This window comes from Melopsittacus undulatus, chromosome 7, assembly GCF_012275295.1.
Source record: "Melopsittacus undulatus isolate bMelUnd1 chromosome 7, bMelUnd1.mat.Z, whole genome shotgun sequence".
NCBI lineage: Eukaryota > Metazoa > Chordata > Aves > Psittaciformes > Psittaculidae > Melopsittacus > Melopsittacus undulatus.
In genome coordinates, this window is record NC_047533.1 from 24,770,504 (window position 1) to 24,797,427 (window position 26,924).

Below are 26,924 nucleotides of genomic sequence, written 5' to 3' on the forward strand. Positions count from 1 at the left end.
CTGTATTCTAAACAAGACAGGATAAAACCCATATAAATGTAATACATTGCTGTTTATAACTGCCTTCTACAAATGTCAGCCTCTGCCAAAATTATTTTACTATCAGAGGCTGATCTAGGAACGTGTTTGGATATTGAAAGAGATGGTAATAAACATTGTAAATAATTCACTGAAGAGCACATGTAATTGGTGACCAACCTCTCCGGCAAACCTAGTATTTTTATCACTTTGTTGCTGTGTCAAGGGAAAGGATAATAATCAAGTTCTTGCCATTATGAATCACTTGTTGCCCTTGTTTAGTTAAACAGAAATTAAAAGTACAGCACTCAGCAGGCTCTTTCAAAGCAAACTTATGCAGTAAATGGAGACCATTTATTTTTCCATCATTTTGTTCCACAAACCGTTCCCTCCTGCTGGGCATCCCCTGTAAGCCAAGGTCAATGCTCACTAAGCACAGGTTGTATTGGTGGCATCACAGCAGATGCAAACCTAAATGCAGATCAGCATCTAAATGCAGAGCAGCTTTCCAGCTGCTGTTTCTGACTATGTCTGAGCCATTCTCTGCTGATGTAATCTGTGGATATTTCATAATTAGAGAGACTAAATGCCATGAAGCTGGAGCAGCTTTTAACCAGTTCAGGCTTTCTTCTGCAGGCACAGCTCAAAATCCATCACTGAAGACCAAATGCAGTCATTTAGAAACAAATACAGATGCAATGAGAGTGGCAGGAGCTCCAGAGCCACTTCCTGGAAGAGCAGGAATAAAATGGTACACCAAAACATATTTTAATTTATCAGCAAGTTGTGTTAAAGTTTTGAGACTATAATTACTCATCTTTTTTTTTAAAAAAAAAGAACTAAACTTGAGGAAAATGTTCAATTAGGGCTGATTTTGTGTTATAACAAAGGTGGAATGGAAGAATATTGGCAAGATGCTTGATTCCCTATGTACCAAATTCCCTTATCATGAAAACTAGTTTCTCTGCCATCCTTAGCAAAATCTGTATTTATCAGCATAAAACAAACCAAATACTCCACCCACTGCTGTCATAAGCCTGTTTATCATCAGTCTGGCACTAAAATCTGTCAGTATGATAATGCACCTGTGCTAAACTAAGCAGGATCTCTTCTTGTTTTAGACCGGAAGTGTACCACCTCATTTCAGTAACAAATCTCAACATGCCTGTCTGGAAGGAACATAATCTAGTTCCTTCTCTTTCTGAAGGTAAGGTAATAGAAGATGACTAGTGTGTTTACACATTAGCCAGGACTGGAAGAAAAAGATTTCATTATGTGATAGAAAGGAAAGCTGATAATTGACACCTCAAGGAAACATGCACCAGCAATAGAACTGTATGGAAGCAAATATTTAAATATTATTTAAATTAGACTGTAATAAACAAACTTTCTGCTTTCATTTAGTCACTAACAAAAATTAATAAAAGCAGCAACTAGGTGCTACTTCCACATGAACGAGAATTTGGTGGAAACCAAAGAGCCAGTGCCCCTCTGCTCAGGTCCTTGTGCATGAGGGAACTGGGACCTCAAACCTGGTTTGCTAAAGGCCAAGCAAACCTAAACAAAATATTCTTAAGCAGTCAGCAGGTCTAATGCAGTAACTTTTGTGTAGAACTGGCATATGTACTTGGAAAACCAGGCATGTATTTCGATGCACAGCTCTTCTTCAGGTGAAAGCAAATCCCATCAAACAGGATGGGTAGGGCACGTAATTATAGGCAAGAGTAGTACTCTTGAATAGAAGGAACCACAGTCCCAAAGGGCTCGAATTTGGCAGCATAAGTGACTTCAAAACAGAGACAGCAATAGTGCTGTAGAGAGCCATTAGAGTGCTGGAAAACCTGTACCTGAGAGGTAGGTACACCTACATCATGGGACAATTTAACTTCATTTCAAAAGTTAAAAGCACTTTTTTGGAAAACTGGGAGAGAGCAGCAAGGCAGACTCACAGCAATACAGAAAATATATTCAGGGAAATTCTATAGGTATCATGGCAACAATAAAGGGACGTGTGTATTCTGCTTTCTAAGGGATTCATTTCCACATACTGGCCTTATTTTACCTACTTGGAAGCTGAAGCAGATGTAAATGCACAGCCTCTGGCTGAAGCAAATGTAGGTCTGCTGGAGTCAGTGGAAGTTAGCTAGTCTGTCCTTCCAGCTAACGAGGGCTTGTTTCACTGCTTGGTAGCAGAATGACCAAGTGAGACCACTTGTCTGCAAGGCTCAATAATACTTGCAAGCACATGATCTAAATTATCTAAATAGGTTAAGAAATAAAATACACATATAGAAATAAAGATGAGAAAGTTATTATTTTTTTTGTGTACTCCTAGCTTAGTTGTTTCAATCAGTAGGACTGTTTTGTGACAATTTTTCTTTTCCTCTGCAAACATCCTCCAAATAAAAGGGATACCACTGAAACACACGATTTGATCCAGACTTTGATTATCTACAACTGTCACAAAAGTGTATTTCCATAGTTAACTGAAAAGGAGTGTTCAGCATCCAGGCTGAAAGCACAATGGTCCAAACAGGAACACTTTCAGATGTTTCCAAATCCAGAAAAATAATCTGGTAAATAATAAGCCTATAAATCCACTTCCCATTGCTCACATTCCAGCAGTGGATACACAATGTAAATGAAAGAATTGAAACTGAAACGTGCCTTGTTTGTAAATAGAAGAGCTGCACCAAAGCTTCCTATGTCAAAAACTGCAAAAAATGGGATGGTGACAGGATCTAACAACACGCTGTCCTAGTGTTTGGGCAGCAATGGGAAACCACTAGCTTCAAATCTGATGGCTTTCTTCATTACTGGGACGAAACATATGAAAGAACTAGCCCACAATATCACATGCTATTATATACGCCATCCTTCTGGGCACACGAGAGGAAGCACAATAAAGGAACTGGGAAAAAAGGAGGATAAATAGGTTTTACTAAAAAGGAAAGGAATGGGGAAAACTGTTTTTAGTTCTTCAGAACTTCCAAAATCTTGAAATAAAAATGTTTTCCTCCTGCCTTCTGGGCCTAAATAAAAGCAAAACTAAAGGAAAAGAAAGCCACAGAAATGTTAAAGCCTTTATGAGAAGATGCCAGTGACTTCAGCAGATCCAGGATGTGATCTTAAAAGAAGCATATTCTTCCCCCACCTTATACACAAAGATAAAGGCAGGCACTGGAAGGGAGGGGAAGACATGTTGTGTGAATGAAGGCATTAACCAAATTAAAGGAGCATTTCTATTAAACAGCACAACAGAAAGAACACAGGCCTTGAATATTTTAATCTATTTCCTGTAGTGAGTTCAATGATTTTATGATTCAATGTGCAAACTTCACTTCCTCAGGTTAAAAAAGAAGACTGCAAAGACAATTTTTCTCCTCCCTTTGCACACACTACAGTGTAATCAATGGTACCCCCTACTCCCATAATTCATAGCAATGACAGTCACCAGGTAGCCTTGCCTAAGCATCGCTGCAAGAAGTGCAAATGCTCTCTCAGAAACAAATGCAGCAAAAATGCAAGCCACTAGGACAAGTGATTATAAATCAGGCAAGCTTGTCTAATTTGGGGAACATTACACAACACAGAGTGATGAACAGCCAGAAGCCGGTCATTTGTCATCATCTCTCCTCACAGCATGCAACTGGTTGTCATGACAACCCTGTCGTCCTCCTTGCAGAATCGCTGAACCAGCCGCATGCATTCAGGGAGAGGAACATTCTCAAACAGGTTCCAGGAAAATGTGCTGAAACGTGGGATTTACAGGCATAAAGGTAATCAGACACAATCTGCGCCAAAAAGAATTGCCATTTTGATCAACTGTAATATAAACCATAATCAGAAGACACCGTCTTCTTAAAAACCCTAAGGAAGCTTGGGATGAATCACCTGTACTATTTTTTTCATGTGATGTGACCTTCATCCTGCTGTATAAATCATGAGTTACTACAGGCACACAAGGCAATCAAGCAGAGATGACTAATCCTAAGGAAGAGAGAAGAACGCAGATTTGTCAACATTCAGGAAAAAAAACCCACACCATTAATATCACTTGTTTTGATGTCCTGGCTTCTTCTCCCTTTCAACCACCAAACCCCAAGCTGTTGCCACAAGGATCGAAGTACAAGCACAATAACTAAAGAAAATCAAGGGCAAGTGACTTCAGGAGAGAAGCTCAGAACTGTTAATGCCCTGGACAAGTATTCAGGATGGTACTACCCTTCCTGCTTAAGTGGGAGAATTTCAGGGCTCCACAAAGTGTCTGCTATGGGGCAATACAACCCAAGGTCCAGAGCTGAAGCTGTGAGAAAATAGCACCGCAGCTTGAGTTTACAGGAGTTGATACTAATAGCAGCAGCAACAGGGAAAAGTACCAGAGGAAGACCGTGAGGAAAGGTCCATGTGTTTCTTCCTGGAAAACAGGCCAAAAATAGGTAAGAACAAGAGGACTAGCCTGTTCATCAACCAAAACCATCCATCCACGAAACAAGCAGAGTCCAGAAAAGGAAGGAAAGAAAACTTTGGAGGCAATCTGAATAAGTGGGCTGTCATGGCAGAAGCTGTGGATCAGGGAGAAGCCAGTCTTCTGGGAAGACCTGTCCCACCTGGAAAAGGGGAGCTGCTTTGCCAGGTGGAGCAGCGGTGGCAATATGAAATGGCAGACATAGAGGAAGGACCACCTCAGCTGGAACAAAGGCTGGTGAATTGCTCCCTGAAAGTGCTAAAGTGGAGGCACCTCCTACAGCTCTTGCAAAACTTCACTGTGTGACAAGATCTCCATCTCTTCATTAGGGGGCTGATTAACATTTAGAAAAGCTGGGCAACCAAAAGACTGTACTGTGGCTGGTTGAAGTTAAATTTTCTTCTTAGCAGCCTCTAAGGTGCTGCGTTATATATCTGTGACCACAAAAAGCATTGAAAAAACACCAGTACTATAGCTGTTGCTCAGCAGTGCTTGCATAGAGCCATGACCTTCTCGATTTCCCACTCTGCCCCCAGACAGAATGTCTGGGCATTGGTTTGCTGATGGGTGGTGGTCAGTGACTGTGTTTGCATCACATTTTTATATGCAATTTTTTTTTCACTTATTAAGCTGTCTTTAGCTTGATTAATGAGTCTTTCTCACTTTTGTCCTTCAGATTCTCCTCTCCATCCTGCTGGGGGGGGGAGTGAGCCACCACAGAGGCATTCAAAGTATACTGGCCAACCCCAAGTTCCAGAGAGGCAGTATTAATGGGGTTCTTGCTTATCTGAAATGCTAGTTCTCTGTTCTTTCCACTAGATGGCAAAAGCTTTTCCTTAAAAATAATAACAGGTAATGATAAAAACACGGAGCAGAGTGTACCTCTAACTTGGTCTAAACCCACTGTGACCGCACATTGTGGGATTGTGCCTTAAAGGACCTCCTCACCAAGGAGGACTCTTGAGCAACAAATTATTTATCCAGAGCAGGATCTTCGTCCTCATTAGCAAGTCACTAAAAATGGTCCTGTGAGTTACATTTCAGGGCTAAAAGAGGCCAGCAGCAACCTGCACCTGCTTTTCTAATATTCTTTGACATAGTATCCCTTCTTCCCATGCCTTTCCCCACACAGAACAGGATTGCAGCATACGATCTTGTGTTCCAAGCTCATACCCTACTTAACTACTTTGTATTGTTTTAGAGGGGAAGAGTTGTCTGGTCAGCAGAAATAAAATTAAATGTCCATCTCAGCCAAGGGACTGCTGGACTCACACAGCGAAGCCTGCACATGCACTGTCGCACCAGCAGACACACTGCAAAGTACACCAGGAAAAGCAACCTGCACATGTGCTGTCCTTCGACCCACAAAATTTAACTATCTCAGCAACAGCAGCCACCATTTGGCAAGTAAACAGGGAAAAATCACTTAGGTGGCAGCTCTGAATTTATATATTTCTCTACTAAAATAAAGAGCCTGATTCTTCCATCCGTTCAAAGTGAATCAATATTTTAATGTCAAACCATCCACAGAAGAGACTATTAACTATTTCATTTCTCACAACAAACAATCTGCAATAATCACACAAAACAAAGATTCAGTCTATAAATGCTGACACAAAAAAGCAGTTAAACACAGATATCCTTCTGATTTAAAGAAGGAAGATGCCTGCAGAGCATGAGGAGATGCTGCGCCAACGTATGGCATACAGCAGTATGGTCACCTCAACAGCCTTAACTCTCCACACAAGAACTGTTGCACTATAATGCTTTCTTTCCAAGTAAAATTCTGTTTTACAAGCATCAAACATTACAGAGTTCAGAATCTCCTGATCCGTAATTCTCTGCTATACCGGGACTGGCTGCAGACACAAGTGGGTCTCATCTCCCTTAGACCTTTGCTAATAGCGGGTGCTACTTAACTTGACACATACCACCAAAGACAGATGGAGAAATCTTATTCCTTTACTTAACTATAACACACTTCCCACCAAGTCCTGATACTAAATGGCAACATACTTGGACTACAAACTTTTAATCTGATTTGTTTCAACCAAGGAATAGAAAGAGGCTCAATAGTTTAAATTTGGTGACATTAGTAAATGCCTCTTTAATCTGAATGACACGAACAGTAAAATAGAGCATGGAAGACGGAATCTGACTGACCAGCAGTCACTGTTCTCTTCTTCCTTTAGAATAGCAACTGCAGAAATGCTCATTAGAGGGTTTTGTGCATATGACTGGCTAATTAGAACAGGCAAGCTGTCCAGGGGCACAGACATACAAATACAAATGGTGGTTTGACTAAAGCTGCTTTTGTCTGACAGCTTCATTTACAGCAGTGTGTAAATGCATTAGAAAAAACTTTCCCCAAATTTAATGATTCAATGAAAACAGAACATAAAATTGAATTACAATGGAGTTACTCTCTGAAATTAAATGTTTTGCTTCAAGAAAAAGCAAAACCTGTAAGAATAGCCATTTCCCATCTCAAATGCAAGCTCTGCTCATCCCTCAATGCATTGCTCGATATTGGCAGATGCTGTACGACACCATGAAAACAAGGACTTCATCTTAACATCAACCTGGTGAGGGAGGATACAGCAACCCCTGTTTTTAACATAGGCAGGCAGAAGTAGGAGAGGTCTGACATGCATTAAATAGCTTGCTCAGAGTCATGGCTAGACCTCTGCATGCTCCCCAGATCTGTGCATGCCCTCTGCACTCAAAACACAAGATTAAGGTGCACAGACACCAGCTGCAGTTCTCCAGTGTGTCCAAGTGTCAGAGCCCCCTTACATCCCACACGACAGGCTACTCTTCCTGATGTGGCAAAAAAGTAATTCTCACCCCATCTTACCCAATCTAGTCAGTATAGTACTATCAGTGAAAAGCAGAATGTTCCTTTCAATCATCTATGCAATGGATTGGTTTGCCACTTTAAAGTCAAATGCATGTTGGAGAACAAACAGAAAGCCTTTTTTTTTTTTTTTTCCCCAACATGGTATCCAAAGACCTAATGTTTCCCCACTTCCATATTCATTTCATGTTGCTACAGTACTGAACGGAATGGAGAAGTTATTATGGTGAAAATCCACTCTTTTACCATTAGAGCTGCATAAACATGAAATACTGCACAAGCAGAGGAAGCAATGCATTTGCCCTCAAGGCCTACAGTCTGCCTGCAGAGAAAGATCTTAAAGGAGAAGCTCAGGCAGCTAAAGGCTGTGTTAAGGCCTTGTAACATGAACTCAGCTCCAGTTTCCAGACTTCAGACTTTGGGACTTCACCCCCACCCAAAAAAACTCAACACAAAACTGCCACAATGTTAACCTTTTCAAAAGTAATATTGCTTCAGTTGAACTTCTCCTGCACAATGCACAGAGCTGTATATGAAACACAATGTAAACCATCTACAACAGGAAGGCTTTATGAACAGAGGATTCTGACAGCAGATGAAAGCATCAGGGGAGCTGGCTGTATTTCACTCCTAGGAGGAAAGGAAAGCCTGCTGTTAGCGCACAGGGGGCTCTTGTAGCCCGGAAGTCTATTTAAGTATTTCACATCACTACATTGGTATAAACTTTCTACTAAATCTTTATTCATACTAGCCAGATAGCTTTTGGTATTAAACAAACTCAGAGATGTTAATCACCTTTGAAAACATCCACCTTCCATTAGAAATATAATTATTTTCATTCTCGTATCCACATTATGGCACTCCAGCACTAAAACTTTCTGTTTATTTTTCAAAGATATGGATTTATACACATCACTGAAGGTAGGTTCTGAAATCTCCTTTTCAGGAGACAGAAATGGTATATCTGGCATACTAACTAACATGAATTAGAAGAAAATTCAGAAAAGTAACTGTGGCATTGATAATCCTGGTGAGTCTAAATTAGCAAACAGGAGGCAGAAACAAACCTAACACAGCAGAACTAGAGTTCTATACTAGACGAATACCTGAAAGAGAAAAAGGGAGGGATTAATTTTACAGTTCTGCAGAACCACAACAGAATTTCACTTGCAACTAGCACTGCTTTCAATTCTAAGTATATTAGCAAAACAGCTACTTGCTTTAAAAACTTGAGAACAAACTCTCCTTAAAGCTGCATATCCTTTACTGTGAAACCAGACCTAGAATCTTCCTCAAAACATGCACCTTCTTGGTAAGAAGGCAAACATGCCAAAGCACTGTAGAACAATACACAAAAGATCTCCAGGATATGATGTACCACAAGCCACTGAGATCTATTAGCACTATGGAAATGACACAGCTGTTTGTCATCACAAGTTGTCACAAACAGTGAAACAAGAGATGCACAAGCAACAGTATGGGTCTTCTCCCAGCTGAAAACAGTGTCAATCTTTGGTGAAAACCTGACAATGTGCAGACATGCCAAAGGGCTGCAGGTGCTCTTGGGAAGCAGGAAAACCACAGTTACACAGGATGAGAAATTTTCCCTTTCTAGATCTATATTTGCTTTTGTTGCTGTGCAAAAATCCCAAAAGACTGCAAATAGGTCTTACAGGATTAGGACACACGTGGCTTCAAGAGTTGTTTTTCTAATGTGCAGTCTTCATTTTAGAGTTTCCTTCACCACAGTTATCTACTTCCTGCTTTTTATTAATTTCTTAAAGTTTTTTTACTATTACTCTTCTGATCTGCTTCTTAAAATCCTCACATACAATGGCAGGTAATTAATTACCTTTTGCCACTCTGGAAGGATCGAGGTCACAAAGCTCTTTGAAAGCAGTACCTTGGTACTCACTGGCAGTTGAAGAGGCTTTGTGTTAGGAACTAGAGTCAAGACAAAAATCCTAATGCCTACTGCTTTAGAGTTGAACTATCAGAGGACTAGCACATGCACTTCCATATGCCCTATTATAAAAGTGAAGGTAGCAGAATTAGAAAAGACAAAGATAAAATTCTTCTGCAGGCAGAGACATTGAGTATAGTAGCACTCTTGAGCTTGGAAAAGGAATGACAGGGAAGAGGGAACATTGTCACAGAAATCTGTAAAACCATGAATGGTGGGAAGAAGGGAAGGATAGAAAGGAAATTATCATTCACTGTTATTTACTGCTTCCTATAACAGAACAGCAATGGGCACTTAATGAAATTATTGGAGAGCAATTTTATAAGAAAAGGAAATACTTTTTCATACAAGACATAATTAAATTACAGAGCTCATGCTCACAGGATGTTGTGGATGCCAGAAATATAAATAAGGCGAAAAATTATTTTTTAAAAATCATGTTAGAAAAGTCTATCAAGAGCAATTAAAGAAAATAACATGAATGACATACCAAGTCTGAAAGCCCTAAACCCAACAACTGCTGAAATTGAAGAAGATCTGATAAGGGAGAACCCCTTTATGCTAGCCCTGTTTTTTGTTTTTATTGCTCACTTAAGTTTCTGCTGCTGACCACTGTCAGAGGCAACCTCTAAAAAACTACATGAGCCTAAGGTCTGCTCAACACACCATTCTTACAAGCTGATGTACTATCTGGTGATGTACAAAATGGAACTGTAATTCAACTCTTGTAAAGTGATCTTTAGCTTCCAGTCAGTATATTAGTTTGCACTGGAAATAATGGAATTAACGACACTGTTGGTAGACTTTGATAAAAGTAACCACAACAATTATACTGGGTCAGATTAAAAAGCCACATCTGATAAGAGAACCCTCAATCCAATAAATTCAGATTAGATATAAGGAAGACATTCTTTACTGTGAGGGTGGTGAGGCACTAGAACAGGTTGCCCAACAAAGTAGTGGAAGTGGATGGAACACTCCATCCCTGGCAGTGTTCAAGGCAACACAGCCTAGTGTGAGGTGGGCAGGGGAGTTGGAACCAGACGATTTTAAGGTCCTTTCAAACTCAAACCATTCTATGATCCTATGATATATCCAAGCTTCTTCTAAGGGAGATGTATATTTTCAGAAGAAAAATCCACAATAAATTTGTTCTCCTTAGTACAAAGGTACACAGTTTGTTATCCTGAGATACACAACCACCTCCTATAACAGAAATACAAGAGTTATGGGACTGAATATTACTATCCGTACACATTTGTCACCTTCAATTTTATATTAACATGTACCTAACAGGAAGATGTTACAACTTTTATACTAAAAATTGCACAGAGCTATCTAATAGATACGAGTTTCTTTATAGGCAAATACATGTCAGGCTTAAATATCTTTACGAATAAGGGGAACATATTCAAACTACCACGAAGAGTAGTAACTAGAAGCAGATCTCGTCTAGTGATTACCACAAAGCCAACTGCTCAAGCTGTAATTAACACCTCTTAAACTACAGACTTTCACATATGACAATTATTACAGTTCGAAAGAGCTCTTATGTCAGTAAACGTTCATAGTTTTGCTTCCCTTGTACTAGGTGCATTCCAGAAAAATACAGAAATAGAAAGGAGAGATGACAGCAACATACTGGATGCAAGATTACCCATCAGGAAGTTATAAAATAACAAAGCACGTCCCACTAGATGACCTTCAGTGTATTACCAAATGAGGTAGTAGGTTTGTACATCCTTGCAGAATTCAAGCTGTAAGGCTCATTCCTTCCACAAGTATACTTCTAAAACACCAGAGAAATGAAAAGCTCCTCCTGTGAACTTACGCTTGTTTTCAGCATTTTTGACAGAAATTTTTATAATTTTATATTGTGTCTTGTGTTATCTGGTGCTTTTGAAATCCCAGCTCCTGGACTCCTGAGAAAATTGCAGTTTGTCCATTAAAAACCAAAACCAAAATAAACCAAAGAAAAGTCTCACTACAACACGTCCTCATTCCCAAAAAAAAAAAAAAAGCTGAAAAAATTAGAATTAAAACCCTGAAAGATAAACAATGACCTAAAACTGACTCTTGCTTTTGCAGACACATTCTATACTCCTGCTTGGGGTCAAGATGTATTTGTTTCAAGAAAAATTTATAACTTTTGTTTCAAGAAAAATGTATACATTTTCAATAGCTTTTAATTGGTTTCTGATGTAAATTGGAACATTCATTCCTATTAATCAGCACTACATTATAGCCTTTATAAATGCATGATAAGCATTCTTGTGTAATTAAAGATGTAAAAGAAGTATGTTAATAATAAAAAAGAGCAACAACTGTAAACTCCCTCCCCTTCCTTCTGAAGAGCCTTCCTGCTTCCAGTGCTCAGTCTGTCCACTTGCCCTATCTACAGATGCAGTGGTTTAGCAGAAGAAAATAAGAGAGACCTAGTATGCAAATGCTAGATATACTCCCTCACCTACAGTAAAGCTTCTGTTGTATACATGAAAAGAAAGGTTAAAATAAAAAATAAGTTAGTCAAACACATAGAAGGAAGCACACTTGGGAAATTTACAGGAATCTCACAGTTACAAAAGTGAGAATTCAATTATGACATGATATGACTATTATGCCATGACATTACAATATGATGTATGATTCTATGATTCTGTATGAGAAATATAGAAAAAGGATATTCTGTTAATGATCACACATTCACATTGATAGTTGCAAAAGGGCCTTACTTCCTAATATGTACCCTGAATACTCAGAGGTAATATAATTTTTACAAAGCCCAACACACCCATCTTAGTGCAAAAAACAATCCCGTATGGAAAATCAAATAAACTTCCTATTCTATGCCAGTGGCAGATGAACCCCAAAATCTGTTTTTCTGATGTCGTCTTCCTGCTTTTCAGATCTCTTTGTCAGGAAAACATTGGTTATGTTTCAGCACAATTAAACACAGAAAGCAATGTAGTCTGGAGATTACAAAGTTCCTAAGTCAACCTACTGACAGGCTCCAGTGGCAAAAAAAAAAAAAAAGGAGACTCACTATTCTGGTTTAGTTAAGCACAAAAGAAAATAAGGTAATTTGAGTTTAACACCAAATATTACCTCGAAAGCTTGCTATAGCTACAGAGCATGACATGTGATGTTGGCTTGCCTACAAAACTGTTGAACTAAATGTCAAACAATTTTACAAAGGCCAAACCAGATCACTATTTCTTGTTATTAGTTTGTTTTTGTAAGGAGCAAGTACAATTATGCTATTTAATTATAATTCCACAAACAAAGGCAAAAAGTTGTGTACAGGTTTCTGTGAACCAGCTTTCTGACAAAAGACTGTTTTTCTGACCTGGCCAAATTGCTTGATTTAGGGCTGGCAAAATGAACAAAACCCACCAATGTCCAAGGTACTAGTCACTATGCTTTGACAGATCCCAAACAAATACTGGCTATAAACTGCCTTACGTTTCTAAACCCCAAAGCCCTACGCAGTACATCAGAAGTTGCTTTACCTCGAACTTCAGGGAATGACTAGGGGTACTGATCTTACATTAGACAACTTTTTTCTCCCCTTTGACAGCAAGGAAAGGAGAGGAGAAATCTCCGACATGTGAAGGAGAAACTAGAAGTCCAGTTCATAACATATTTTAAACCTATGTAAAAACATTCAAGGGCTATGGATCAGAAGTCTGAAACATCACTTGTCAATTCACTACTGAAATGATGAGCATTCAGAAAGATACCTTTACGGTATTAACTGCACACCATGCACTCTGCAACTGAAGCTGTTAGATACCAGCTGATTTTCCACTGAGCAGAATTTTTACTAGCAGATAAAATAATTGTATATTCCATATCCAAAGTGGCATTGCCAACCAGAGATACTAAGTAAAACAGAAGTGCTACTTACAGTCACTAGACGCTCCCGTATAGTTCAGTGTGTACTGATCTGCTACCAGCATCCTTTAAGTTTGCAATATACATGTCCCAACAGCTTCATATTCTCCGTCTCTGTAGCATCTCCAACTCAAAAATGGGAAAATACACTAATATGTTTAGACAGACAAGTAGTCTAATGAAGAATGGTGCTTTAGTGGGAGAAAAGACAAGCCGCCCCCATTCAACTGCCAGTACATATAGCAGAGGAAAAACTACATGTTGACCACATAAATGACCGCTTTTTCTGATAAGCCAAGAAAAAATGAGAGAGATGGCCACACAGGAATTACAGCAGCGTGTGCATAACAGTGCATTCTCTACTGAATTGATTTCAGCTTGCAAGACATTGATGTATTTTCTGACTGACTCTGCTCAGGAGACAAGCTTTTGAAACAGTACTTTCAGCTCACAAGCCTTTAGATATCAATCACATCAAGATTTAATCAGCTCAACTTTGGACCAGAACAGCCCCTTGCCCTGCAAATCAACTCCTAGAAATATATTTATGCTATTTTTTCTCCTTAGCTGCCTGCATAAACACAAAAAGACTTTAAAAACGTATGGCAAAGATCCACTCTTTGAAGACAAAATTCTTCTTAAGGCTGCTAACCTCGACTCCCTGACGGTGCATTGCAGGAGTGGTAGAAATTGATTTAGTGAAAGGCTTCTATTAGCGAGAGCGCTGTTCTCATCGCGAAGTCCCTCCCCTCACTATAATCAATAATTTAAGCAAAGCCAAGAATCATGTCAGCCAAAACGACCAGGGTAACCTGACTGTCTTTTTCTTGCAGAGTATTAGTAAAATTAAATTAAAGTCTGAATGGGAATGTATTCCAATTTAAAAATTAATGTGGCCAATCTGAGTTGTGCATTTTGGCTTTCATTTTGAGAAGGGCAGGAGGGATGAACTCCTTTGTTCCTTACCAAAAACTTCTCAGTTCAGGAAAGAGCCAAAAATACACTTCTAAAAAGTAAGAGAAGCCATAACCTTAGAGTATTTTATCAGTAACATGCAAACAAAAACACGCTCTACAGACCTACAACTCCTACTTGAGTATTATGACAGTACTACTATACTTTCAGTGCACTGCAACTATCTCTGAGTGAACACTGAAGCATTCCATATTTAAATTTAGCACTGCAGAATCCCAATTCAAAAGCAAGTAAAACCAAAATAATAGTAAAAAGTTCAGTCAATATGAAATTATGTCACTGTTTAAGAAGAAAACAGTTTCATTACGAAACAGTTTCATGAAGAGTTCTGAGACTGACTACTGCAAAGATTTTACATTAAAATTATACTAGGTAATACATCACTCCAGTGTATCAAATGATGTACATATAAGATGATCAACATAACAAATAGCAGTTAAAAACAATCCCTGTAGCACAGCATGATATAAAAATGAATACAAATGCACTAGAGACCCTACAAGCAGGGAGTAAAAATATATGCTTCATATTTAGGGCTGTCCTCCCCCCTTCTGCCAAAGATTTGTCATCACTCAAGTATCATGGATAAATCTACTAGCAAACCGAAGGACACTCACTGCTAGGCTTTAGAAATCCAGATCTCAGGCACTGCAGGAAACCCACTTAATGTCATTACCTTGAGCTCTGTGGCATCCTGATATTGGACATTTACAACCTAATGCTGAGTACCCAGGGGCTCCATACATCTCAAAATGAAGCAATTGAGCCTTAATGGCAAATGTATGTGCTTTCATGGGATTGCTTAAAAAAGGCTTCATGTCCCTTAAGTCAGGGACCATACATCCACTCTCAAGCAAGCACTGAGTTCAGAGCAAGGTCTCTGCAGTATGCTAAATCCCATCATACCAGACCTCTCATGGCCCATGGAGATGACATGGTACTACCCCGAATCCACACACCATCTCTTGCTGCAGCAGCAAGGAACCCAAGGCTGCCTGCAGCACCATCTAGTCCATGTCTTGGTGGTACATACTGTGGGTTTCTGTGCGTTTAACGCCACAGCTTGCAGTAGCACAGTTGTGACTCAAGGGACCTATGACTTCAATTCAGCCAATCCCATGTTGTTAATTAAAGCAGAATTAAATTTCAATCAGTTAAAGTTGATTTGTGTAGGAGTTAACTATACGAGGAACCAGCACATTAAGACTCTGGGGTCTAAAGAAGCTGCTAACCTAGGGAGAGTAAAAGAAGTGTCTGCAAGTGCAAATATACCAGGGAAGTTATCTTCCATTTGCTTTCCAACCCAGTGACAAGCCCACCACTGCTTAGGGAATCTGATGCTGCAGATGCTCAGAGAAACAACTGCCCCAGCCCAGACTTGGGGTTTCCACTCTGCAGAAGATTTGCTGGAGAGAGGCATGAATCACTTCTGAGCAGGGGACTCCCAAACCTGTACTAGACACCTGTATTGGCATACACCTAGGTGAATTGCTGCTACCCCAGCAGCTGTGAGATCCTCCACAAGCTCAGAGGCTCATTCCGCTGAGCAGCAACACTGTTTCTGTACCCACACCTCGCCCAGCTAAAATACAAGAGCACAGAAGACTACAAGCAAGCACTCAACAAGGCTGCACAGAGCGCCCACCTAGCAGAATGTACCTGTTCCCAGCCTGCCTTAATGAACAGGGCCTGCAGGTTAAGAGTCCTCCCAAAGGTAACACTGCTTTTTCCTTTCCTTCCCCAGAGATTTCTATACCCATTTCAAAGTATCAGTCAGGTGGACTGAAGTTTGGCCCAAGTTCTATGCAGAATTCAGAAGTGCTGAGGCAGAGGTTTACTGGATCGATTTTGGTCATTATTATTACTTGTACAGCTTTATGAAACAGGAACTTTTTGTTTTTAAGGGGGGCAGTTAGCCTGACATGAGTTGATGATGGCTTTTTTCTGTGCAACCTCCTGCCTTATCATCCTTCTGAAAGAGGATGGGATGCTGACTTTTCCCCATTACCTTCTCTCTTTTCCCTTATGTGGTTTGTTTTCCTTTCCTCTTTGCTTGGTTCTGAATCTGACTGGACCTGAACTGTTTCCATGGTCTCAGGAGAGACCTTTAAAAACATACAATGCTAGGTACAGAGGAGCTTTTTCAGCCACTCATGCAATCTGAGAGGACATGCAAGATACAGAATGACACCCAGTCACCACTGAAAAACACAGAAGCTTAAAAAGCTTCCAAAAGTAGTTTGTCAAGGTAAGTACCAGACACAATTAAGCTATTCACTATTTATGAAACTTGACCTTTTCCTATAGATGTTCAGAGGAGCCTTCCACTTGACTATAACACACAAGCAGCCCTGCGTAAAAAGCACATCCTAGCATTTCTTAGCATTACCCATCAACATAAACTGCATTACGGAGTTGGGGGAAGCTTGTGCTCTGAAGGCATAGTGAATTACTCTACAGCTTCCACTGAGGCCACAGTACAATGCTGGCATTCAGTTCCCTATGTTATCTCACAACAACCTCTATTCCCTATTGTCACTTTTCACTTTCCAATAGCCAGGCCTGGGCATTTGTTTACCCCATAACTATACACTTTACTGAGTAAAAAAATATTTATTTTTAAAACACTCAAAATCTTGCACTGCACTTACACAAAGCAGCACTCTGATTTTGCCCAGATTACAAATTACATACTCTACTATGCTAGCAAAGAAAATGTCCCTGAGAAGACAAGCACAGAGCAAGAGGGGAAGCATCAAGGGCAAAATAAGCTAGCTTGTTAAACTCCTGACCAGTGGCCAGCAACCCAAATGGTTAACATCAAAATTAACAAAGCTATTTCAGTTAAGAAAGGGCCACATTTGACACTGTTTTAGCTAAAGTACTAAGCTAGGCACACCAGTGCTCTAGTAGTCAAAGCACAGCCACTAGAAAGCAAGTGTCTTTGAACTCAGAGCACCCAAGGACAGATGTCACACTGGGAAAAAGCTGTGTTCAGAAATATGACAAACCGCCCTAGACCCTTTAGGCACAATATAGCAGAAATTAACCAGGGAGTGATTTTTAAGACAAAGCCAGACCCAGAAAAGGAACAAATTTAGTTTCTGCAGGGTAGATGTTGCAGGCTCTATGCAGCTGATTAATTCATTTGTGAGTGTTACTTGATGTGCATCATGCTTAGCCTATAGCTGTTCCTCCAGAACACAAATCCTCATACTTACTTCCCGTGTGCTGCCTGTCTTTGACACCAGCAGGCATCCCAAGGGACACCAGGCAGGTAGTTGAACCAAGCCCTCCCTAGAAAATGAATGGCTCTGATGAAATGAAGAACTGTTCTTTGGCTTCTTGGTAAACAGTAAGTATGAAACTGCAAGCGTGACCATACAACATATGCTGGAAAGCGTAACTGCAAACAGAGCTTGGGAGAGGATGCTAATCACAATTGTATAAAACATCTATCCTGCCATTCCTGATTGTGAACACATTAATTCATTTTTCACACCTATTTTTATTAACTATCCCAATTCAAAAGGGTGCTGCTCACTGCTCTTTCCTGTAGAAATTCTGGTTTTAAGTCAGAGCACTTATCCGAGGATCCAAGATACAGATTTAGGTAGCTCCACTGCAAACCAAAGGGTGTACAAAACCAACCCGACTGTCCAAATGCAATAAGCGGTCTCCCTGTGGAAATGATAGCAGCATGTACTTGAGAGAGTCATCTTTCAAGTTCAATTTACTATCAAGTACAATTTATTTTGTGGCCTTCTACCACTAGACTCCGAATGCTGACAGCAACTGTGAACATGGTGTAATCGTGTGGCCTTTTAGGTTTTATTTCTTTTAAATTAGCTTACTTTTTCTTCCCTGAAGTCCTTTTATAGGGATAGCTAAAAGGAAGATACACATGCAGTTAGTTATTCCATATACAGAATGCTACCTACACTGGGGATATACAGCAGCAGCCACCCTTCCTATTTCATAAGCAGTCAGTAAATGGTGGAGCCTAACACTATAAAACATTCCCTGTTCTTGATACATGGTTTATGCAGGATTAAAAAAACAGCTCAATATTAAAAGCTGACAGGCCTAAAGATGCATAGCAGATGTGAACCATAGCCTCCCTTCCCCAAAATCTGAAAACTGAATGTTTACCTAGAACCTTACAATTGTACCGTTGATAATACATTCTTTTTCTAGTATTGTAGGGTTTGTCCACAGTATAATTGAATGTATTTCTGCTAACATGTATCTTTTTCCATAATCAGGAACACAGAAAACATGTTATGCAGTAAATACCATACTTGTTATTGTGATGATAAGGGATAGATACTACAAAGGAAAAACTGCTTTCTCAAGAGGACATCCATTTTAATTTTGTCAAAGATGCTGGTTAAAATCAGAGGAGGCGCTGACCATCAGTATAAATCTGACTCATTTATGATTTGCTGTAAGTTTTACTGTATTAGAGGGCTATTCTACCTAAATGACTTATTTCAGAATACCAGGCTCTGTTTAAAAGAGTGACACTCCTGATCCCCAAGAGCCAGACTCACTGCTGCCATTTCTCTACTGGGTGGAACTTGATTATTCGTAACCAGCTATTAAACTGCCCTCCTGGATTTGCTTGGAGACTAGCAGCAGGCAGGCATTTGGTATATGGTAGCTGCATGTAGTGGTAGCACACCCCAAAAAAAAAAGAGAAGACTTGTACTTTTGATTCCCCTTTGAGTAATGTTTTCAACAGGGGAGAAACAAGGCACTGGGTGAACCAAAGGCTGAGGAACAGGGGAGGCAGAGGAGGCTGCTGTCCCTGCACAGTCCCCCACAGCTCTGAAGTGAGCAGGAAGGATGACTGTCCCAGAACAAAAAAACCTGCAGCTCTGTAGCACCGAGCATCCCACATCTCAGGAACCTTCCTAAATGTGGGTCTCCCCATGTTCTGGAAGGAGGGTGGTGGTGTTCAAATAAAGATAAAATAAGAAGAAAAAATGTTTAAGAAATGTGCCTATGTTTTAGAGGTGTTCTGCTGAGCTTCACCAAAGGGGGAAAAAACCTCCCACAAACAGACAATATCACTAGCATCACACACATCCTCCCCTAGGTCTGGGGATGTGCCTGGCTTCTGCTGTTCACACCACAGAGATTCCTAAAACGTAGGTGAAACTGATGAATACATAGAGACAGAGAAAGAACAGGTAGGTGGTGTAACAATATATGATGTGTTTACTTTGAAAGCTAGACTAAGAAAATTCTCCTGAGAGAGGAGGAGAAAGCATCCCCCATGATTTAAAAACAGTTGTGGGCCACCTGCAGTTTCAAGGACATCTGGAGCTGGTATCTGGTTACCTGCAAGACTTTCAAATAAGAGACCAGCTGGATTGGTGCAGTAGATCCTGGAGAAGACGTGCCTGAGGCCAAGAAAGGCAAGCTTGGTTGGTTGGGGAGGGTCCTGGGTGTGAGTCAGCTCCAGTGGCAAGCCCCTGCCTGCCTGTAGAAACTGCTGCCTGAAACCCATTAGGGCTTGACACATAGAATCATAGAATCATAGAATAGTTAGGGTTGGAAAGGACCTCAAGATCATCCAGTTCCAGCCCCCCTGCCATGGGCAGGGACGTCTCACACTAAACCGTATCACTCAAGGCTCTGTCCAACCTGGCCTTGAACACTGCCAGGGATGGAGCATTCACAACCTCCCTGGACAACCCATTCCAGTGCCTCACAACCCTAACAGTAAAGAATTTCTTCCTTATATCCAATCTAAACCTCTGCTGTTTAAGTTTTTAACCGCTTACCCCTTGTCCTATCACTATAGTCCCTAATGAAGAGTCGCTCACCAGCAACCTTGTAGGCCTCCTTCAGATACTGGAAGGCTGCTATGAGGTCTCCACGCAGACTTCTCTTCTCCAGGCTGAACAGCCCCAACTTTCTCAGCCTGTCTTCATACGGGAGGTGCTCCAGTCCCCTGATCATCCTCATGGCCCTCCTCTGGACTTGTTCCAACAGTTCCACGTCCTTTTTATGTTGAGGGCACCAGAAATGCACACAATACTCCAAGTGAGGTCTCACGAGAGCAGAGTAGAGGGGCAGGATCACCTCCTTCGATCTGCTGGTAACGCTTCTTTTGATTGCAGCCCAGGATACGGTTGGCTTTCTGGGCTGTAAGTGCACACTGAAGCTGGCTCATGTTCATTTTCTCATTGACCAACACCCCCAAGTCCTTCTCTGCAGGGCTGCCCTGAATTTCCTTTTTGCCCAACCTGTAGCTATGCCTGGGATTGCTCTGACCCAGGTGCAGGACCTTGCACTTGGCATGGTTAAACTTCATGAGGTTGGCATCAGCCCACCTCACAAGCATGTCAAGGTCCCTCTGGATGGCATTCCTTCCCTCCAGTGTATCAACCAAACCACACAGCTTGGCCTCATCAAAAAACTTCCTGAGGGCACACTCAATCCCACTGTCCATGTCAGTGACAAAGATATTAAACAAGACCAGTCCCAACACCAATCCCTGAGGGACACCACTCGTTACTGGTCTCCAGCCAGACATTGAACCGTTGACCACAACTCTTTGTTTGCAGCCATCCAGCCAGTTCTTTATCCATCGAGTGGTCCACCTATCAATTTGATGTCTCCTCAATTTAGAGACAAGGATGTCATGTGGGACAGTGTCGAATGCTTTGCTCAAGTCCAGGTAGATGACATCAACTGCTCTACCCCTGTCCATCTTTGTAGCCCCATCATAGAAGGCCACCAAATTGGTCAGGCAGGATTTCCCCCTAGTGAAGCCATGCTGGCTGTCACCAAGCACCTTGCTGTTTTTCATGCATCTTGATAACATTCTATCGCTCTGCCATCTACAAGTCTTTTCTGCTTCTCAAATTCATTTTTGAAGCACTGAATCTCAGAAAAAGAGGTTAGAAAGCTGTAAGTGCTCATAAAATTCTCTGAAAGCTGATGTCAATATAGTCCTTCTCAACAATCAGATACAGATAATTTCTTTGGAGGAGAAAGAAGTTTCCTCAAAACACAATTCTTATACTGCACTGTGCTTGTGGTGCTTGGTGCCCCTGTTATTAATGGTGTCTATTATATTTGTTTAGCCACATTACTGATCAGCAATATTATCTGGTTTGTTTAATAACCAGACATTTGTTTGACATCTTTAAATTGGGTTGACCTCATTCAGAGAAAGTCAAGCCTCTTCAGAACACCTTTTCATTAGACCACAAGTAAAAGTATCCTGCCCTAGGGAGAGTTCAGGAGGATTTTGTCTGAACAATGAAGCATCCTCAGTGCAAATGTGAATTTTTCCAGGGCCTTTGAATTACATACCTCCAAAACACTTCAAAACAAAACAAACAAAAGCCCCCACAAAACAACATTTAGTTTTCCAGTATTTGAATAATGAATTCTATTAACAGAGGGAAGAGAAGGACAAAACAATTCAGAAGCCCTGACAGAAGTATACTGTTACTTTAAACAGTGCTCTCTCAGGAAAACAGAGTTTCTACCATATTTCTATGCATCCTAAAGTGGAAAATATAATATCTGGATTGAATATTAGTAATTTCCCATGTAACTGCTGGAAACAGTTAATGGACTCCTTAATGGACTTTAAAAACACTCTTTAATGGACTGTTCTCAAAACTGCTGTCTTTCCTCACCCTACTATCCAAGGAGTCGTATGACTGAAACTGTCTACTTTTGCAGATTTTTCTTGCAGGTATGTTTCTTCCTTTGATCCCTAACATTTATTACTGGAGGAAGGGTTGGAGAGCACTGAGCTGCAAAGACCCCATGCAATGTTCTCCTCCCATGCAGATGCAGTGGCAGTGAGGAGCCCTAACGGCACTCAAAATCTTGGATTGCTAGGATGGGTGCCACCAGGGCTTGCTGCATAACTCCCAAAATCAGGAGGGCTTCTCTTCACCCATGCTGGCACACAGAGACAACAAGGAATGAAAGACTACATTAAGAAAACTGAAAGATCTACCACAGGACAGCACCACATGCCTCTGGAACAGTTGGCACAAGCCCGCTGGGGCAACACGTCCACAGAAGGGAGGTTTAAAACCATATCAGACAATCACAAGAGAGCCAAGATACCACCAGTCCTTGCTTTCTGAGATTTCTTCTTCTTGCCTATTCCTAAATGTGGGGGCTCACATCTACTCTGTGGCCTCAGAGGGGCTAGACAGAGTTCCCTGGGAATTCTCAGGTTTTCGGTCAACCACCGCTAACAAACATACTGGATGCATTTTCTGCTTCTGGGAAACTACTTCTCTGTCACAAGCATGGCAAAAGGTGCAAGTGGATTTCAGCAAGCAGCAAGTGCTTCTCTATTTCCTCCAGCACCTCCAACTTCACCCACTGCTGTAGCACCCAATATTTTGGCAAGTGAGGTAACTCCTGTAGCTTGACCTAGCACAGTGAGAGGTGAATGCTTGCCAACTGGCACCACAGTAACTCAAGTAATTCTTGGGAAAGTGATGGAAAAGGCACAGTTTATTACCATGCAAAACACTTACTTGTTCTTGACACTGCCTCAGAAAAGAAAGTTCAGTTCATTTACTCAACTTTTATTTCACCTCTTATTTTATTGCCCTTCAAACATCCTTGGAGATATATGAACTTGCCTAGGGATGGCACGCTACTAAAATCTAGAAAGCTGGAGAACCTAAGGACAACTAGAAAATTTGCCCCTAAATTAGTCAGTGTGGAGATGCTTGTAAAAGTTATGAGTCATCCTGGCATCCATGACAACTCTACATTTGACTTCTTGAGCTCTCTTCTATCAATTGTTAGTTCATTTTTTAAGGAAACTGGAAACAATGCAACATTTTTATCGGAGTGGAGGTAAATTCAAGGTAGTCAATAATCCTAAGAGATGGATGTCTGTAAGTTGCAAAAGTTGGATGTTGGATGTTTTAAGAGTCCATGAATACTTACACAGGCATCTTAAAACCAGTGATCCAATCCAGTATAACAGGTCCTATGTCCTATTCAGTACTCTCTGACAGTGACCGCAGAGATAAGAAAGAAACCTCTCTACAACTTCGCTCTTGAAAGGCAATTCTGAGGTTTTCTAGGGCTGGTTTTGAAACTCTTTTCTTGTAGAGACTGAACTTGGATACCTGAATGTCTTTTCTGTAACTGCCTGTTTGTCATTCACTGGTTGCTGGTATGGTGAAGGTAGATGTTTTTAAAAAGCCCTTTATTCTGCCTTAGAAGAGGTGAACTCTAAGGCTTTTATGAACTGGTATTTTTAATTTTTTTTTGTTTTGTTTGTTTAACAAAGAAACTCCCCATACTCAGCAGCTGAAGTTCCCCTTTATTTCCACAGTGGTTACTAAACAAGCTAGTTTTCAGTTAACGTAGATTTTCTACCCACGGCTACTCATTGCCAAACCAGGATCAAGTACAAATACAGAAAGATCCAACAAGCTCAGCATTAACTTATCTAAATGCCTCCTGCTGATAACTTCTCCAGAAAATGCTATCAGTGATATCACATATATTATATCAAGTATCCCAAGAAACAGCATTAACCCAAATAGCAACTTCAGTAAACTGAAAACTTTTTCATTTGCATGTGAAGAGGCGACTTCATGAAAATTTTCCCTTTTAACAGCAAAGGTTTGTTACATATAAAAAAGAAGATCAGAAGATTCATTATTTGTCACAGAGTGCTTCTGGCTGTGATTTTGAAGCTCCCTACACATTAAATTAACTCACTATTGTCATAATCATGCACGACTGACATGTTATGTGGATTTGGACTGCAGTAGCCTCCAAACAATATATAATTTGTGTGCCGTAATAACAAAACCACTTAAAACACAAACAATGCATGACAAGCTTGTTTAGTCCCACACACCTTTATCACTTGCTTTATACCCAAGCCAGTATATAGAGTCCATTAACTGGAATAAATGAGATCTCTAGAGTTTAAAAAATAATACAGATGTGCTGTACATCAAAGCAGAGCTAGTGCAGAAGTCATCACTATTGCTCAAATAAATAATTAGCCCGGGCTTGCAAAATATGAACTGCCACAGTTTCAGCTTCTGAGTTACTGTATGGAACTGTTGCACATAAAACACCAAAACACAGAAATTAAATGGTCTGGGAGGCCTTCTTTAAAAATAAAAGAATTTCATCAAATGACTGGGGGCAAAGGGGAGACACTCAGAGGTTTGCATTAGAAAAGTAAGAATCTTTGCTGAACACAAAAAATCATTGTTCAGAAAAGTCTGTTGTGTGCAGGCAGCTATCAGTAGTTTAGCATCTCGAGGTAATCATGTACTTCTCACAACATGTACCCACTGATTAGCAAAGAAAACTTATTTTAAAACTAGAAAAGGTGCAGTTAGCCTATTTGTAGGATCCTGTTTGTAGCATTTGCTGGTGCCTTTCCTAAAGCAGCTTCCCCACTACTAAAGCATCACTAAATCACATCTCTCCTTCTAGCCACCAGCTGAGAAGAGTGAAGCAACATATTTCTAGACCAGAGGCTGTGAGCAGCCTTTACTTGCATACCTGTTTCATCAGGTGAGCTTGGCGAGGCACTGTCCTGGGACAGCGTAGTCCAGCTGGAGTCCTCATCACTTGGAGCCAGGTTTTGAATCCTATGGAGGGCACAATCTGTTTTGGCCCCTGTTTTTGGGTGGTCTTTCTTAGTCTCAGGGCTTGATGACACTGCAGCAACTTGGCCATCCTCTGGGGTTGATGGCTTGTTTTGTTTCCGGGGCAGGCCTTCCCCATTCACAATAATGGTAGATGCCTGGCTGTTGCTTTGTGCAGATTTATCTTCCATCATAACAAAACCCTGCTCTAGCTCTCTAGCAGATGTCTCTAGATCTGCATAGTAATTCAGGAAGCTCTTGGTCCTCCTTGGCTGCGAGGGTAGTATTTCACAGCCAGAGGAATCCTGTGGGATCGGTTCTTTGCCTTCAAACTTCTCAGAAGTTATGTTTACGCCTGCAGTGGTAGGGAGGTTTTTGTTGGGATCTTGCTGACCCTGCTCAGCGGCTTTCCTGAGCTGGTTTTCTCCATTCTTTACCAGCTTTATATTGGCAGAGCTGTTCCCCAGAAGGGGCTGCGCTGCTGGATCGGAAAGACCCATGGCTGTCTGAATGTTAGTCAGCGCATATTTTTTCCTGCACTTCGGAGGAGTGGTGTTCTTGGTCTCTGTGTGCCTGATCTCTGCATTCAGAAGTTCATTGTGAGAGGAGCGCAGGTTGAGCGTATTGGGTGGGGTGGCAGGGCTGTTGCGGTTCACAACGTCCGTCGTGCTGCCGCTTGCCATAAACACTGCCAATGCGTCCACGCCAGAGTCAACTAGAAAAGCAAAAGAGACAGTCATGAAACAGACTAATTCATTGCTTACACTATTTTGTTAGGGCTTCTGGTACAAGGATGCAGCACTTTACATAATTGGTTTACAGTAGGAAAATTACAACAACCTAAGTGGGTAAGAGAACAGACAAAAGCTGAACTTATTAAATAAGGAAAAACAGAGGCAGGAAAAAAAAAAGAAAAGAAAAAAAGCTCATTGGGACCATGAAGCTGAGAATAACCAGGAAGCTTGACACTATACAAGGCAGTTTCAGGGCAGTTTTTCCATGTCTCTGTTTCAAGCAGGCCTGGGGACAGGAGAGGTGCCCTTTGCAAATGTCTGAAAGTCCAGAAGTCATCCTTATCATAATTTCCTTCTAGCAGTTCATATCTACCTATGATGCCAAGGGAAAGAACTCCTCAAGTGCTAAGCACTAGGAAGCAGAAAATCTAAGAAATTTCTAAGAGACACAGGCATCTAAGAGACCCTTTTTCAGCAAGGGCAGAATTAAAGTACCGTTAATTTTTAGCCTGACTGGCCAGTCAGCTGTTGTCTCTTAACACCTGCATTTTCGCTGTTCTTTGTCTGTCTGTCTCTTCCCTTCCCTGTGTTTTTTCTTTTATTTTGAGGTGGGAAGTAGAGAGTCAGAAGGTAAGCAATGCAAATAGTAGATTATTTCAAAAAGGTGCATTTCATTTCTGGAGGGGGGAGGAATTCCCCTGGCAAAATATCCTGCTCTAATTCAATCAGCTTTAAAGAAAGGGCTACTCTAGAGATGAAGATGGGTCACTATTTCTACAGTTCACAAAGTTCAAGTTTAAGGACAAAGCGTACATCCTAGGGCACAGTACACGTATTCCACCATTAAATAAAACCATTAATTTATCCATTTGTAGGAAAGTTTTTGAATTTTGTTAGGCAGGGGTGCAGCTCACATTTTGAAAAGTATTAAGTTTATTGAGGGAACAGATTTCTAGGCTATGAAAAATAATCAGACAATACATACTTTTTTTTTTAAACTGTAATTTGTTCCTGTACTGTCTATTTCTGGCTCTCACTAATCTGCACAACTCCACAAACACCTCAATTTACATACTGTAATAGTCACTATTGTTTGACACCTAGCAACCAAATTAGAGGCCAATTAATAAATCACTCCCATCTGCCACAGCAGGAAACACCCTTGCTGCTGTTCCTAATTCCCAGGTATCACTGACTGCTTATATTGCACATAAAAACGTGTCTGGGGCTTACCCAGGAATAAAAAGCTGTAATTTGAGCTAGCTGATGACAGATCATTCCAGCTGAGTAGTGCTGCATCCTTGTGTATTTGATGTATGACAGAATTGATGGCTGTACAGATTTACAATAGATTAAATATGTGGGTTTTAAAATAACATGTACATAAACA

The 26,924-nt window shown here is 40.7% G+C and overlaps 1 protein-coding gene across 8 annotated transcripts in view; it reads right to left on the minus strand.

Moving 5' to 3' along the window:
- Window positions 1–26,924, minus strand: part of APBB2 (amyloid beta precursor protein binding family B member 2) — a 184,884-nt gene that overhangs the window by 72,439 nt on the left and 85,521 nt on the right. For all 8 annotated transcript variants that reach the window (XM_034064728.1, XM_034064731.1, XM_034064727.1 and 5 more), the window contains one exon: window positions 24,715–25,515. In XM_034064728.1, the coding sequence (XP_033920619.1) occupies window positions 24,715–25,515 (801 nt within the window). The remainder of the gene's footprint in view (window positions 1–24,714; window positions 25,516–26,924) is intronic.